This window comes from Phocoena phocoena, chromosome 16 (genome assembly GCF_963924675.1).
Source record: "Phocoena phocoena chromosome 16, mPhoPho1.1, whole genome shotgun sequence".
Lineage (NCBI taxonomy): Eukaryota > Metazoa > Chordata > Mammalia > Artiodactyla > Phocoenidae > Phocoena > Phocoena phocoena.
Genome location: NC_089234.1, coordinates 40,077,252 through 40,094,357, shown reverse-complemented (window position 1 = coordinate 40,094,357; position 17,106 = coordinate 40,077,252). Strand labels below are relative to the sequence as shown.

General features: G+C 38.4%; 1 protein-coding gene across 2 annotated transcripts in view; it reads right to left on the bottom strand.

The window, feature by feature from the left end:
- Window positions 1–17,106, bottom strand: part of PRKG1 (protein kinase cGMP-dependent 1) — a 1,186,243-nt gene that overhangs the window by 120,671 nt on the left and 1,048,466 nt on the right. For both annotated transcript variants that reach the window (XM_065894586.1, XM_065894585.1), the window contains exon 8: window positions 11,465–11,530. In XM_065894586.1, the coding sequence (XP_065750658.1) occupies window positions 11,465–11,530 (66 nt within the window). The remainder of the gene's footprint in view (window positions 1–11,464; window positions 11,531–17,106) is intronic.

The window sequence follows — 17,106 nt, the reverse complement described above, 5'->3', positions numbered from 1 at the left end:
TATTGTTTTGTGACATGATACTTCAGCTCTCTAGAGCCAACTTTACCTTTAAAAGAGAGGATAAAAATATTCTTTTCATGTTTGTGAGAGTAACTATGTATGTATGTATGTGTATACCTATTATCAGGCTATCTATCTATCTCAACTAGCTTTGTGATTGGCACATGTGTTCAGTAAATGACAGGGCAAATTTATCTCTCTGTATATCTATATGTCTATACCTATCCATCTGTATGTGTGTATATATGTATTATTTATGCTACCCCTGTATGTGGACAAAGTAGGAAAGAAAATTAGGCAGTGTGATGTCACTATTCAAGGTAATATACTGAAATCTTAACAGTAGTTAACTTTGAGTTTGTTTTTGTTTTTGTTTTTTTGTGGTACGCGGGCCTCTCACTGTTGTAGCCTCTCCCGTTGCGGAGCACAGGTTCCGGACGCGCAGGCTCAGTGGCCATGGCTCACATGGGCCCAGCCGCTCCATGGCATGTGGGATCTTCCCGGACCGGGGCACGAACCCATGTCCCCTGCATTGGCAGGCGGACTCAGAAAACTTTTAAAGAGAATTTCAAATATGAAATTTCAACTATTACCTTTTTAACTGAAAAAATTAAGACTGATTTTTCAGATATGAAAATTAAAAATTTTTCACAGTTTTCTTATTCATTCACACAACTGGCTTATAGTTCCAAAGGCATTGCTGAGTCTCTGAACAACAGGTTTTAAAACATCTGATGGAAAAAAAAAAAAGCAAGCCTCGGAAATATAGAAAGGTTTTAAGAATTAACGGGGAAAATGAATTATTTATTCTTGGTGTAAAACAAAACAATCGTAATTAACAAAACCAAAGCTGTGATTGCAATATTTTTAAAGTGCAGAACTGTGAAATCATCGTCAATTTCTATTTATCATCTGATTGTCAGGAAAAAATAAAACAACTCATTTCTAACTGTCAGTGGACTTCTCCATCTGAATATCTCAACACCACTTAGACAGTCCGAACTTAACATATCCTTAACTGATCGACCAATTACTTTCACCTCAACCTGCTCTATGTCTCATACTTTTGATCTATTATAGACATCCACCAAATCTCCCAAGACAGAAGCACTTCTTTCTTAACCTCTCACATCTAATTATTCCCCCAAATCTGCTTTGAACTTTAGACTCCTAAACTCTAGTGAGCAACCGCTAGGGCTGTCGCTGTAGTCTCCTAGTATTTTGTTTCCCTGCTTGAGTTCATCCCATTGGAATCGATCTTCCACTCCCTTCCTTCAAGAGCAAATACAAACTGCAGTAGTCACTGTCTTCTGATGGTTCCTCATTGCCCAGAGGATAAGATCATATTCTTTTAGTTTGAGATATTAGGAGATTTCCTTATAATCTGTCCCCATCTCTTCTTTCCAACTGTATCTCCCAGTACACCACCTGTCTAGTTTACTGTCCAGTTCCTTGACCCATAAATCCTCTTTTCTTGCCATATTCTACGTTTTACTGTACAATGACATTTCCAAATTCCTCATCTTAGTGCACGTCCTTCCTTCAGCAGGAGCTGTATTTATCCTCCCTTCTTCACTTGTAAAATTCCTACTCAAACTTAAAGACTTGACTCACATATCACTTTGTCCAGCAAGTCCTCTGGGACGCTACAGGCAAAACACATTTCTCCCTCTTCAGTTCTCCCCAAGTTTACTTTTCACACTGAAATGGCAGTTTCTCATGATTTTTAATGCATCTGTATTGATCAGGAGTTACTCCAAGGCAAGCAAAGACTTTGCTATTTATCTTTATAGCTCTGGACCTTGGAATAGGATTTGGTTTGGAATCTATACTGGTTATTGACTTATTTATTGCTTGTCAGCTCTAAATTCACCCTTTTGACTGCTCTATAAAAAATGGATCTGGGCTATTAAGTTTCTTTCTTTGCCAACTGGCACTGAAACTTTGCCAGGAGAGGGCACTGGGGAGATATTGCAAGAATAAGGTATTTTGCTTCCTGGCTCCAGTCAGCTTGGTAGGTTCTTGTGGCTTCTCCAGTGTATGGCTACTACAGTACTTGGAGGCCAGCAATACTAAGCAGCCAGCAGCTTTCCCAGCACACTTCCCCTTAGGTGGTTTCCTCGTTATGAACAGCTTGCCCTGGAACCCTTGTGGCACAAGTTCTACTCCCATGGCATCAGAGCACGTTACTGCCATCTAGCAAGCCACGGCTGTGTCCTTCCCAACAAGGGTGATTTTCCCCCAGGGGACACTTGGCAGTATCTGGAGACACTTTTTATTGTCACATTGGGGTTGTCAGGGAGTGCTACTTTTATCTAGTGGGTAGAGGTCAGGCTGCTACTAAGCATTCTACAACGCACAGGACAGCCCTCCACAAAAACCAACTAGCTGACCCAAAATGTCAATAATATCCAGTTTCAGAAACCTTTCCCCATAACAAGGTCTAGTTCTTAGTCTCAGCAGGGCAGGGTGGAGGGTGGAGAGAGGGATGGGAGAAGAGGAGTGTTTTCCTTGTGTGCTCTCTTACAGGCCTGGGGTTTGTGACTACTCCTTGTCTCCACAGTATCCTAAGTTTCTGCTATGACTTTTTGACTAATCTGGTCATCATCTGAAAAAATTTTAACAATGTTTTTTTAAACAAAAGAATGTGCTAAATTTGATTAATGCTCTACCAACATATTAATGACATTGGACTTCTTTTAGTTTGAATAGAGTCCAGGTTACCAAAGGATACTGTCAGAACCTCAGTGAGTTTGGGACACAACAAATTAGAGCTGGAAATTATCCATACAACAGGGATAGAAATAGGTAGTGTAATATTTACACATTTGCCTCTAAACTCCCCAAATATTAGATGTCTGAGTGGCTGACATAAGGCCAGTAACCAGTAAGTTTTATTTGGGTGGATGAAGCAAGCGACCAGACCTTCTCAATCATCTCCCTAGTCAGGAATGCTATAAATAATTTCTCTAATGACTTGCAGCAGGAGGAGGGCCTATGATTTTAAAGCATTAGAAAAGGCACACGTGATGAAGTGCAGTCCCATTCATCTCTTTCTATGAGTTTAAACCATGAATACTATCTCTGGATTATAACCCTTTTCCAGTGGCTATGTGCTTATTCTGTAGTTAGATCATGCTTGCTCAGGGCACGCTATAATTCAGCTCCCATTATTAAACTGAACCAATATTAATGACTCCCTTTAAACTTCTGCATTTTATCTCTCTTAATTAATAAATATTTTTTTGTAAAGCACGCCAAACAATAACAGCTCCATAAAAAAGACACGCCCAAATGATCGCAACTGACACCATTCACACCTGTTGTCTCAGGCTCATCCTGCAAATATCCTCACATCGCCTCAGATTTCTTTCTGGAAAATGAACCAAAGTAAAATATACTTAGACCGTGGGAAAGGCTGAGGCTGTGAAATATTTTAAATTTGTCACCCTATCAGTTAAGTAATGTGACTACAGGCAATGTGGCATGTGGAGTCCCTATAGTCCTGTCATGTGGACCCAGAATGGCAGCTATAAAAAGACAAGGACACAGGTGACCTAGGTGGGGCACACACCACTGGGTGCATGGGCCTTCATGAGACTGACCTGGTTAGAACTGTGGGGTGAGAACGGTGCTGGAAAGATTCTGCTGTCACCAAATTCTTCCCGTATGGTCCCTCCCTCCCCTCTCCTTCCATGACACCTGAAGTTCTAAAATCTTCTGGATTGTCATGATTTTTCAGTGTTCAGAGGTATGTCATCAAAATGCAAATAACTCACAGAGAGTCATCTTAATCTCTAATTAGCTATTACCTAAATTAATGAAAAGCCTGAAGCGAAGTCCTTGAGAATGCAGGAGTGCAATTAAGAAGTACAGGGATCAGGGAATTCCCTGGCAGTCAGGGGGCATGGGTTCAATCCCTGACTGGGGAACTTAGATCCTGCATGCCACGCAGCACGGCCAAAAAAAAAAAAAGACGAAGAAGAAAGCGTGTATGTGTGTGTGGGTTGTATAAAAGAGTAAAGTGAAGAGGATGAGGGAACTGGAGGGTGAATGGTATCAGTGAGGGGAAAGCAAGTTGACAGGTGGCGTTGGAAGGACCAACACCAGAAGGCACGGCAAACGAGTATTCTTCGTGTATTTGTTATGTTTAAAAGATAGGCTCAGCACAGCCTGGAGGAAGATCAGAATAGGACCACTGGGGGCAGCACTCAATTCTTTAATATTGGTTAAGTCAGGGGTCAGAAAGCTATGGCTCACAGGCCAAATTCAGCCTGCTGACTGTTTCTTGTATGGCCATTAGCTGAGAATAATTTGTACATTTAAAAAAAATATTTATTTATTTATTTATTTTTGCGGTACGTGGGCCTCTCACTGTTGTGGCCTCTCCCGTTGCGGAGCACAGGCTCCGGACGCGCAGGCTCAGCGGCCATGGCTCACGGGCCCAGCCGCTCCGTGGCACGTGGGATCTTCCCGGATCGGGGCACGAACCCGTGTCCCCTGCATCAGCAGGCAGACTCTCAACCACTGCGTCACCAGGGGAGCCCAGAATAATTTGTACATTTTTAAGTGGCAGGAACAAAAAAGTTTCAAAAGAAGAATAATACTTCTTGACCTCTAAAAATAATATGAAATTCAAATATCATTGTCTATAAACAGATTTATTGGAACAAAGACGTTTCATTTATTTACTATTGTCTTCAGTTGCTTTTGCGTTACAACGGTTGAATTGTGTAGGTGCAACAAAGATCATTCGGCCCACAAAGCATACAATATTGATTTTCTGGCCTTTTACAGAAAAAGTTTTCCTATCCCTGGTTTACGTCATGCAGCTATGGCTTCATACTTACATACCTCACTCAGAAAATAAACCTCCTGCACTTAATACAACCCACCATTTTTGTGGGGAAGTTTAGTGATCATCTGTTCCTTCTTGAGCAGAAGCCTTAGCCAGGAAACATCTATAGCACCCTCCCTGAGAGAAGTTGGATAAATACTATTTTTCCATATGTTTCCATCTCCTCTGACATCCTAAATCCTGATATAGATGACTTCCCTGGCTCCTGCCTGGCTGGTCTGTTGCTTGTTCTATGGAGCCCAGAGCATGGCTTCAGTATTTTTGTTTATTTTACTTTTAACTTGGAGTTGAACACCTAAATAAGCCACAGCAAAGGGGAATGGAGGAAGGCACCAACCTACCATAAGCAAGAAGGCGGGGAGGAGATCTGGGTAGAGGCCAGGATCAGAAGCACTATCCTTGGAGACTGATGGCAGATGTGGCGAAAGAACCGGAAACTAGTACTAGAAACAGGCTACATGTGGAGGATAGGGTGAATGGACAGATGGAAGTTTTGCTACCATTACTGGTAAAGAAACAACAACAGCAACATAAATGTAATATAATTGAGCTGGTCCTACACACTCAGTTTTCAAACCTGTATTGAATTCGTGTCTTGTTCATCTCAGTAGCCCAAGTAACTGACACAGGAAGCAGGCATTCATTTTTTATTCTGAATAAGTGTTAAAATTTCCTAGTCTGGCTCTAGGCTCCAGTTTGGGTGTTGAGAAGTAGTCTTCAGTTTACCAATTCCAGTGATTTTTTCTCTATGTCCAATCTTTCTTGGTAACCTATTTGCTACTCTATTTTGTACAGGTTTGGGGACCAGGCTTAGACCTATGAGTTGCTTCCTAATCATTAGCCTAGAGGCTATGCTACAGTCTTGCTACTCTTTTAAATGGATGGTATGAATATGTCTTTTACACACAAGTCAACTTAGCTCTAGGAGGTAAAAACTTGACCCAGAGTCACCTAGGCTTTTCTGATCTACAGAGATACCTTAATTTCTAAGACTGCCATTTCCAATGCCCAATAATCTGATATTTGACACTCCCTCCTAATCTCATCATCTTTATGCCCCAGTACACTGCACTTCCTCTAGGCTAGTTCTTGGTTTCTATCCCCCAGACTTTGTCTCAATAACATAACTGGCTCCAAAGTATGCTTAAATATCACAGAGTGTCACAAAAAGGTAAGGGTTAGTCATACATGGTTTGTAAATCATTTTAATGACTCATGGGGTCTCATGAAGGGCCTTAAGAGTCATGTGGAGTGAGTGATTTGGAGGGAGAGAGGGAAGACTCCTGGGTAGACTAAGAGGTCTTACTCTCTTGACAGCCAAAAAAGGTTCCTGTTTTCTTTCTAATTTATTTTATTTAAACAATGGGTTTAGTAAAACAAAAGCTTGAAAACTCCTGGTGATAAACTGTCATTTTAGCTTGACATTACTAGTCAAAATAATTAGTTGCCAGTATGACACAGGAATTGACCAATCAGAATGGACACTGGTCCTGATGTATGCCAGACGCTCCCTTTTAGTTGCTGGATCAAGGAGAGATCTGGAGATTCCTGGCCAGAGGAATCAGATCACCAGGCAGCAGAGGGGTGGGAAAAACACACAGGGAGCTCAGACTACTGCTATTTACCAACCAGTATGAAAGTGTTTCAGTTTTTATAACCAATATGGCTACATCTTGGAGGTTACACAATAAATTAGGGATAGAGTTGAGACTCTAACTTAGATCTTAATTTCCTGGGGGAAAATATGTAACTCTTTGAATATTTACTAGTAGTTATATTACTATCTTTAAAAATGATCTCAACATGTCAAAAAATAAGTTATCCTACGTGAACTCCTAGCTTCATTTACAACTTACCATGCCAATGAAGAAGTAAATATTGCATAACTGATTAAGGAACACAATGATATAGTTACTTTTATAGTTATTTCTTTTCACGGATTCCAAAACAAGAGATGCTAAATATTCTTAGTTGTGTTTTATATATTCAAGAACTTTATTAATGGAAATAGGTTGTTCTTTTAGATTAATATTCTTTTACGTCAATTTTCATGAATTTTAGAAAGACTGCAGATAGACTGGGTAATTATTAAAATAATGACTAGGCTGCAAGAAACCCATCCTCAGAGAATGCTTCCTGAGAAAACCATGTATCTGTTTATCATTTTCTAGTTTGTCAATGAGCAATTTTTAAAAAAATTCTGACATGCATGATTAGTTACAATAACGTTCTTTTGCTGTCCCTCTGGAATGATAAAGCATAATCACTGGCTTATGTAACATGGTACCTCAGTTGTAAATTTTTGAAAGAAGCTCCTTTTGTTGACAGTTCTAACATCTGCCATCTGTTTGCATGGGATGAAGCCCTCTGGTGCTCCCCTAATTGGCCATAAATTAGGTACCAGCAGCAGGCTTACGAGAAGATCCTTCAGTTACAGTTTGATTTTTTAAGCTGTGAATTCATCATTTGGTGAGAAGCCCAACTCCTCTCGTGAGTACAGAAATGCACTTCTTGAGCCCTAGACTCAAGCTGTCTTCTCTATATTTATGTGTTTTTTTTTAAACATCTTTATTGGGGTATAATTGCTTTACAATGGTGTGTTAGTTTCTGCTTTATAACAAAGTGAATCAGTTATACATATACATATGTTCCCATATCTCTTCCCTCTTGCGTCTCCCTCCCTCCCACCCTCCCTATCCCACCCCTCCAGGTGGTCACAAAGCACCAAGCCAATATCCCTGTGCCATGCGGCTGCTTCTCACTAGCTATCTACCTTACGTTTGTTAGTGTATATATGTCCATGCCTCTCTCTCGCCCTGTCACAGCTCACCCTTCCCCCTCCCCATATCCTCAAGTCTATATTTATGTTTAAAGCCAGACCTCCCTCAAGGTATCCTTTCTGTGTATACCCCTGAAGATAAACTTATGCTGATTAGAGAGAAAAACTGCTACATCCAAGGGAACCCAATACTTTCTCTAAGAAAAGGAAGGGCACATTTATTGAGTGCTTATTACACATCTTGTGCTGTGCATGGACCTTAATATGAATTAACTTGTTTGATCTTCAAACCAATTTTATAATTTAGGTGACAATATCCCATTTTGCAGATAGGGAAACTGAGACTTAGAATTTAAATAACTTGCCCATATTCTCATAACATGGTGCGGTAAATATTCAGTATTGAGCTTTATTTGACAGAGTCCATACACTCCCCACAGCACACTATATATGACTAGGCTTGAGAAAAGAGAATGGATGAGATCAAATGTATGTATGTGATGCTACTTGATGCTCCTTCATCTCTCGGGATCTCAGTTAACCAAAGTGAAGAACCTGCACTAGATGACTCACAATGTCCCATCAGTTTGTTCCTGACTTGATTAATCTGGGCCTTACTATTTACCATGAAACCTTATCACGTTATTTAACTTTTATGGGTTTCAGTTTCTTTTTTTGTTAAACATCCTATCTTTTTTCCAGGTGGGATCTCATACGTGTGGAAATTCATAAATTACAAAGGACTGTAGAGATATAAACTGATACGATTACCCATCCATCCCCAATCAGCTGGCAAACCCTCAGCCCCAGTGTCACTTCTTCCCTCACCAGATTCCTCTGCTTTATGCTGTAGAGGCAAGATTAAGGCCATCCAAGTTCCCATAACTTTCCTTATTTACACCTCTACAAATTTTCTTTCTTTCCTCTTTTTTTACTATTTCCAGAAATTTGCGGGCCTCTCACTGTTGTGGCCTCTCCCGCTGCGGAGCACAGGTTCTGGACGCACAGGCTCAGCGGCCATGGCTCACAGGCCCAGCCGCTCCGTGGCACGTGGGATCTTCTGGGACTGGGGCATGAACCCATGTCCCCTGAATCGGCAGGCGGACTCTCAACCACTGCGCCACCAGGGAAGCCCGATGTCAGCAATTTTTAAGTTAATTTTAAGTTAACTCTAATGAGTTATTGTCCCATGTTCTCTACCTCCTGCAGGGCATCCGTTCCTGAGTGTCCAACTTGTATGTCAAATTTATTATATTTTTAGTGAAAAATCATGTCTCCCAGACTAATTTTTTTTTCAACATTCCTTCTAGATCTTCTTAATCCTGACTATACCCCTAATTTCTCCCTTAGCCTTCACATTCAGTCAAGTGTTAAGCCCTCTGGGTTTACCTCTTCATTCTAATGTACGCCTCCCATTAATGTTCTCATGATCACCACTTGGATTTACAGACTGCCAATCAGATGTTCTGTCTCTATCCTCTCCCTCTAATTCATCTTACACAGACTTCTCAGTGTTCTAGTGACACTATCTGGCTGCAGAGAACTGTCAAAGTCACCCTTCTCCCACCACTTGGTAATCTTGGTGAACCAGCCCCTACATGTTTGTGAACGTTTCTGTCACAGCTCCTCCAGCTACCTTTACACAGCCTCCCTGGAGCCAGTAGAAATGGCTCATAGTCCTATTCTGAGTACTGCTTATGCTATTCACTCTATTTACCTTGCTTCTCCTATACTTACAGATTTATCTAATAAAACCATTTATTCCATGAAGACTTCCCTGATTCTCCCCAGAAGTAGTCAACTCCCTTCTCTGGACTCCCACAGTACACTGTGGACCATTCTTGCCTTCTGCTTTGCATGACGGTTATTTGTATAAATGCCACAATTCCTCCATTAGAAGCTAACCCCCCAAACCAGGATCTGTGCTGCTCCTTTGATTCTTCTCACAGCCCTTAACAATGCCTCGTATGTGCTACAGCCTCAGAAAAACGTTAGTCAAATGAAAAAAAGACTGAACAGGTAATTGTTGTTTCTGGGAACCAGATGAAGAATATCTGTTTCAGAAATATTCATGGATATAGCTATCATTCTGCAATGATGCCACTGCTCTGGTTCTAGAGATCCAGCACAGAGGGGCATGCAAAAGTGAGATCTGTGAATCAAGTGGGATTTCTCTATGTCCAGAGCCCCAGGAGCTCAACATTCAACGCCTTCATTCTGAACTGATCATATATGCCCCTCAGTTTCATTCCACACTGACATTCACAGCCTATTCTAGCTCTAATGGCTCCACTAAAATGGATGCTTTATGGTTCTTCTCCTGGGTCAGGCACTTGGCTTTTGTGATAAATGTATCCACATACACAGCAAAGAGAAAACATCTGGAGGACTGCTTCCAGACAGTAGACATGCATTTTACTCAGGTTACTGGAGAGTCAATAATCTGATATTTGTAGTTTAACCTGTAAAGCATTCAGGTAATGGGGCTAGCAAGGCAGAATAAACAAAAGGAACAGGGAACAGCATCACTGAACAAACTTTTAATGGCCCTAAATATGTCTATGTGTAGAACTGATGCTTTCTCCAAAAGTGTCTTCCTAAATGCTTCTAATTTAGAAATTTGGGGATGGAAGAATAGAGGAGAAAACTAAAACATGCTCAAGGAATAGTCCATTTCCTAGTAACAATAAATTTATATTATATAAACATAAAATAATTTATAATTATTATAAATATACTATAAATATTTTATAAATTATAAAATATAATTGAAAAATACTACTAATTATTATTTTAAAAAATTTACACAAATAGCATTGGTCAAGTGTCTCCTGGGTAAAGACCACTTGGACACATGCTTTTGGACTTGGACACATGCTTTTCTTTTTTTTTTTTAACATCTTTATTGGAGTATAATTGCTTTACAATGGCGTGTTAGTTCCTGCTTTATAACAAAGTGAATCAGCTATACATATAAATATATCTCCATATCTCCTCCCTCTGCGTCTCCGTCCCACCCTCCCTATCCCACCCTCCCTATCCCACCCCTGTAGGTGGTCACAAAGCACCGAGCTGATCTCCCTGTGCTATGAGGCTGCTTCCCACTAGCTATCTATTTTACATTTTACATTTTACATTTTACATTTTGCAGTGTATATATGTCCATGCCACTCTCTCGCTTCGTCCCAGTTTAACCTTTCCCCATGTCCTCAAGTCCATTCTCTACATCTGCATCTTTATTCCTGTCCTGCCCCTAGGTCCTTCATAACTATTTTTTTTTTTAGATTCCATATATATGTGTTAGCATATGGTATTTGTTTTTCTCTTTCTGACTTACTTCATTCTGTATGACAGACTCTAGGTCCATCCACCTCCCTACAAATAACTCAGCTGCATTTCTTTTCATGGCTGAGTAATATTCCATTGTATATATGTGCCACATCTTCTTTATCCATTCATCTGTCAATGGACACTTAGGTTGCTTCCATGTCCTGGTTATTGTAAATAGAGCTGCAATGAACACGCTTTTCTCATGTGTTCTCATCAATCCTCATGATATCTCTATGATGTTGCATTATCCCCAGTTCCCAAATGAGCTGAGGTGAAGTTCACAGTGGTTAAATACCTTGTTAAAGATCACAAAGTTGGAATGGCAGAGTGAGCCACTTCCAAGAATAACAGGGAATACGAATCAAATATAGAACTCATTTTAAATAAAAAGATATAAAACAGGTATTAATAGCTCCATGAAGCGACGTCTAATTCCAGGAACTTATGTGTGTCACTGATATGAGTGTGCAATATGCATAAGAAAGCAAGGCACTTACTCTCTGTCGATCACAAGGCAGGTTACAGCTTCTGCAGCAATTACGTTTGCTGTTCTGACATCTTCCCTATACAAAAAGTAGAGAGAGATTGAAGTAAAACACCCTTTAATATCAAAGAAAAGTGTTCATTATGATTAATTCAAGACACATATTAAATTATGTATACTCTTCTGAGTTTTGCACTTCCAGGTTTAAGCTTTGTTCGTTTCAAATTTCTTTGTCCTGAGGAACCATATTACTCTTGTCATTTATCACACAAATCTTACAATTATAATCTAGTAGTTATAATTTTCAAACTTAATTTTCACTTACACAAATGAAACAAAATTTTATATCACCATTCCCTATACTAGTTGGGGAATTAATGAATTAATTGGATGATGATAAAGACAGTAATGAACATGAATAGGTAAACTTTTTAAAAGACCTGAAGATATAATTCTGGAAACTTGAGTATCTAATCCATTTGTGTATGAATTTATCATTATTACTCTGAGAATAATGGACCTGTTTTAATCATTTTCCTACTTTGGAGACCCTGTACTTATGTGACCAATCTTTTGGCAACTTATAATAAACAGTTATTCACCTATACCAGAGCTTATGGCTGTTCAAGAACATTCAACAAATCTTAATCACTCTGATTGAAATATGTATATACTGTTCCTTTATAAGCATCTAAATGGTCACTGCAGGAATATCTATCAACCTCTTAAACCTTTATAAATCTGCCATGGTATCTCATCTTATCCAGCTGTCAAAGGTGGATTTGGTAAATTCACATTTCATTTTGAGCTACTAAAAATTTAATAGTACCACTGTCATGGAAACATTAAGTTATACTTGAAACACTGTTTCCTAGTAAGGTAAAATTTCTAATATAATTAATGATAAATATAAGTTTGAAATACATTACAGAGATATGTACATAGGAAATAATATGGTGTTAATAACCATCTAAAAATCATAATTGAAACATCATATGTCTCTAATATCGGGCTTTAACGTCTTGAAAATAAAGACTTTCCCAGTGGATTTTTATTTTTTCAAAATACACTAAGTTCTCACAGATACTTCTGAACTATATTTTTCCATTGATCCTTTTGTCTTTCACTGTTGCTACATGCTGCTGCTACCACTACAGTTGCTTTATAGTAACTATTAGTATTTAGTATTTGGAAAAGCAGTTTTCCCTACCAAAATTCTTTTTCAGAAATATCTTGATGATATTCTTAAGCACTCATATTTCATAAAGATTTTATAATCATTTTTCCACATCTAAAGAAACCCACAATGGGATTCTAGTAGAGTTGTATCACATTTTTACATTGATTTCAGAAGAAGAACTTTCTGATTATATTAATTTTCCTTGCAAGAGCACAGCATGACTCTCCTGTTTTCAGATCGAGTTTTATGTCTTAATCTTTCTTAATCTTTTTCACTTAATCTTTTTCCTAGCATTTTTTTAAAAAAGTATTCTTAGGTGTTTTATATTATCAGTTTCTCTTATGGCATTCCTTTTCCATTTCTGTTTCTCATTGGTTGTTGCTATTAAAGAAAAAACCTATTGATTATTGTATATTTTTAATCTACCTATCATACAAAGTTCACTTCTGATCCTAAAATTTATATTTCAGTCTCTTCAATTTCCAGTATGATCCTCCCAATGCCCCCCGTACATCCTCCACCTTCCAGCCAAACTGGCTCCTCTAAATTACTGAACACAAGATCTCCTTCCTGTCATGAGTTCTTCTTACCAAGCCTTCCCTAAGCCTAGGAACTTCCTCTCCAACTCCTTGACCAGTTCACACCTGCTTACCCTTTAGATCTCGGCTTAGGTGCCCCTTTCCTCAGGGATGCCATGCTGAATTAACTAGGTTGGGTTCCCTATTTATCTGTTCTCATGGCCTTATGTACCTCTCCATCCAAGTACCTATCACGGTTCATAATTTATGCATTTATTTGTTGGTTAATGGCTCTATCCTCCTTCCACTAAACGTTATGAAGGCAGGGTCCATGGCTAGTTTTGCTCCCCATTTTATACTGAATGGCTGGAACAGATGAGTTGCTTAGTAAGTGTGTGAATAGGAATCTTGAAACCTTGGGAAGAATAGAGTTCAGGCTTTGGAGACACACTCTCTCAGTTTTACAAAACAAGGTATACACACTTTATGAAAGCCTCAATTTCCTCATCTATAAAAATGGGAATGATAACAGTGCCCATTTAATGGTCTTAAATGCAATAATGATGTTTTTCACAATGCCTAGCACAGAGAGAGCAGTGGGTCCTGCCGTTCATTACTTCTAATTTTTCTCATCACCAATACTGCCTTTGTGGAGGCGCTGTCTGGTATTTTATGAAATGCTACTACCCAAGAACAAAGTGAGGATTTTCTTTCTGTTCCATAGAAATAGATAATATATTTTCAAGTCCGTTATTATTTCTATGCAGTAATTTTTGGTGAAGTGAACACAACAGACAGAAGTCATCAGTAATGCCCATCAGGTGCCTTATAAATTGTATGAACGACTTATTTCTCAGGAGACTGCTCACATCAGCATATGTTACTACAAGTTGCTGCCAGTGTATTTTTTAAAAATCTATCACAGCTTTACAGAAAACAAACTTTCCCTAAAATATATTTCTACCTTGACAACTTAAAATTGCCCACGGAGTCTTTCAAAATACAACATATGAAAAATAATGCTTCATTTTCAACATATTTTCCATGCATATGAATTAAAAAAATGCTTTCATCACAAATGTCCGACATTTTAAAACTGTATCATATGTCCGGTCCAAATTGCATATACTTTCAAAATAAATGCAATTTCCTTGCAACGAAAAGAAAATACATAGATATTTTAAAATGTAGATGGTGAAAAATCAAAGATCAGAAAAGTGACACAGTCAATAGAAATTGAGACTATTTTATTTTAAAAAAGGAAATTTTGTAAGTTATGGCCTACAATCAGGCTCAGTACCTAGTAATGTGACATGTATCAAAACAAAAAGATGCATAACATGGAGAAAAAACAGCATATTAAACAGTGGATTATAATATTTGCCATCTGTTGAGCATCTAGTATATATCAGGAACTATATTAAACAATCTGCACAAACCTCAGTTAATGCATATAACAGAGGGCGGGTATTTTATCTGAAATTTACACTTGGGGATAAATGTTATGTAATACACCAAAAGACACACATAGCGAATGAGTCGCAGTCTTGGTATTTGAACAGAGAGCTGTCTGGCTCCAAAGCCCATGTTCTTTTCTCAACAGTTCACTGCCTATACCCTCTGCTATAAGATTTTAAATTGACAACTATTCTAAGTTCATTCTACTGCAGGATGACATCTGAGCAGTAAGCACTCAGAATGTCTCCCTGCCCATCAGTATAAAAATATTTAATATTTAACTATTTTAAAAAGCAGCATTAATGTTTATGGGTGCCCAACTGCAAAGCTAAATCAATAAACCATTTCTATTCCCAAATTATTAGAGTTCCTATCCATAGTATGTCATAGCCCTGCTATGTTGCTTTATAACAATGTTATATAACAATAGAAAATCATTCAATGCCAAGTTCATTCAATGCCAAACTCATGTTGCCATTACAATGTTACTGCATTTCTACTTAAGATGTTTAATGCCACTATGGCTGCCTATGCAGGTGTCTGGAAATGCCGTCCCTGCGTACCCAGAGAGCTTGCTCCTGGAAAAATGCTACCTGACCTAGTATTGACATATATTAATCCCTTATTTTAGGAGAGACTGTAGAAACTTCTGATGAGAGAATATATTTATGTAAGCTGACAATACTGTGACTTACTGTGTGTGCTTATTTCCTTTATAGGACCAAGGACCACGGTAAAAGCAAATATCACTTGGACTGAGATATGAAATATTAAATACTCATAAAACAGGGATGTCCCAATAGCTCCACAGCTATGTAACATATCTACATAGCTGTTATGATACTGGTTTCACACAGAACATGTGCCAAGGTAGCAGGGGCTTCATGTAATACTAGTTTAGACATGGGGAAAAGAAGAGGGAGATAATGTTCCTTTTAAAAAACTGAGCTTTCTTTTAGTTTTACTTTTTGGCATATCGGGGTGTTTGAGCATTTCTAATAGAATAATATATGAGACTTCGAAAAAACATCGGCAAGAGAATTTTATAAATAGAATTTTAAGATAATGTCTAATATACTTAAACCTTTCACCAAACACATATTGCCTCTGAGCACAGCACACTTCTTTATAGGAGGTAAAGCTCCATGTATCTACGTAACAGTCCAGGTCTAACATGCACATTGTCTTTAAAAATAGAAATCTCATATTCATTTATTTCTGTACCTGCATATTAGTTTATTTCAGCATGACAATTAATAAACATGTACTACTGCAGAAATAGCTACTGTTTGGCAAATTAACAGATATTTCACAAACTTGCCATTAATTAATGAACAAAAGCTATGCAGTTTAGTAGTGTTCTTTTTTTAAGCATTTCTGGAGGAGTTAGAAATTCCTTTCAATGAAATCATAGAGCATGAAAAAATATCCAAAAATATTTGCAAATACGGTTTTCTGTGCACTGACTCTGATATTCTCTGAACTTCATCACTGGAGTCTTCATCATCACTGCACCCCAAAGTAGAGTCGCTGTCAGTATCTGAATAATCCATAGCAAGGGTTTACATTGACTCTTCTCTTTCTGAAGCAATTCTCTCATGTCTCATGGCTGCTAGGGAACTCTATAGTACATTGATATCTCTCCGGGAACACAGAGTGTACGAGGCCAAAGCAGAACAGTTTACGCAAAGTTAACTGTTCCAGGAGAGGCTCTCCCTTTTCAGCTCTAGAGCAATGTGACTGCTGTCATCAGAGTCCTAGCATTCCCTCAGTGCCAGCCTTGATGGAAAGTGACATTACTCCAATGGCTTGACAGCTTACAGCAACCATGGGTCAGAGCCCTTCATTCTCATTCAAGTCCACAGTTAAATTTAGGACAAAATAAATCCTTTTCATCTCAAAATCAAAGGCAATCATACTACAACACATAGGATGTTCAAAACTGATAGGCTACAACAAGCATCCAAGGGCCACTTGAAATTAGACTTTGAATTAATTAGAATTGATTAATTAGTTAATTAATTAATTAATTAATTAATTAGAATTGAACTAGAATTGCAGAGTTTGTGGCAAATTCAACTGTGCTATTTGAAAGTTTGGTCCCAGAGGAGATAAGTGTCGTGAAAAAAAAGTTGTATCAGGCCATTCACCAACTCTACTTCCTATTTAGTCATGAAGTTATTCTAACATGATTCATAACTCCCACACTCCAACAGAACACTAAGTGTAAAATGAATTAATACAAATAAACACTTGTCTTCTAACCAAGCTTGGCATAGAGTACGCAACCAATAAATGTTAACTATCACCATCATCATCATCATTGCTGTCACTTTAGGATCCTCTGACATCTAGAAAGCATGTTACCCTTCTGGACAGAGTTCCTCTCAGGAAACCTCCTTTCCTAAAATTCTATTCTAAATCAGTCTCCCAATTGTTTTCTGACGCTACCTTCTCAGTTTGTTTTCCTGAATCCTCTTCCTTGGTTCACTAGAAAAT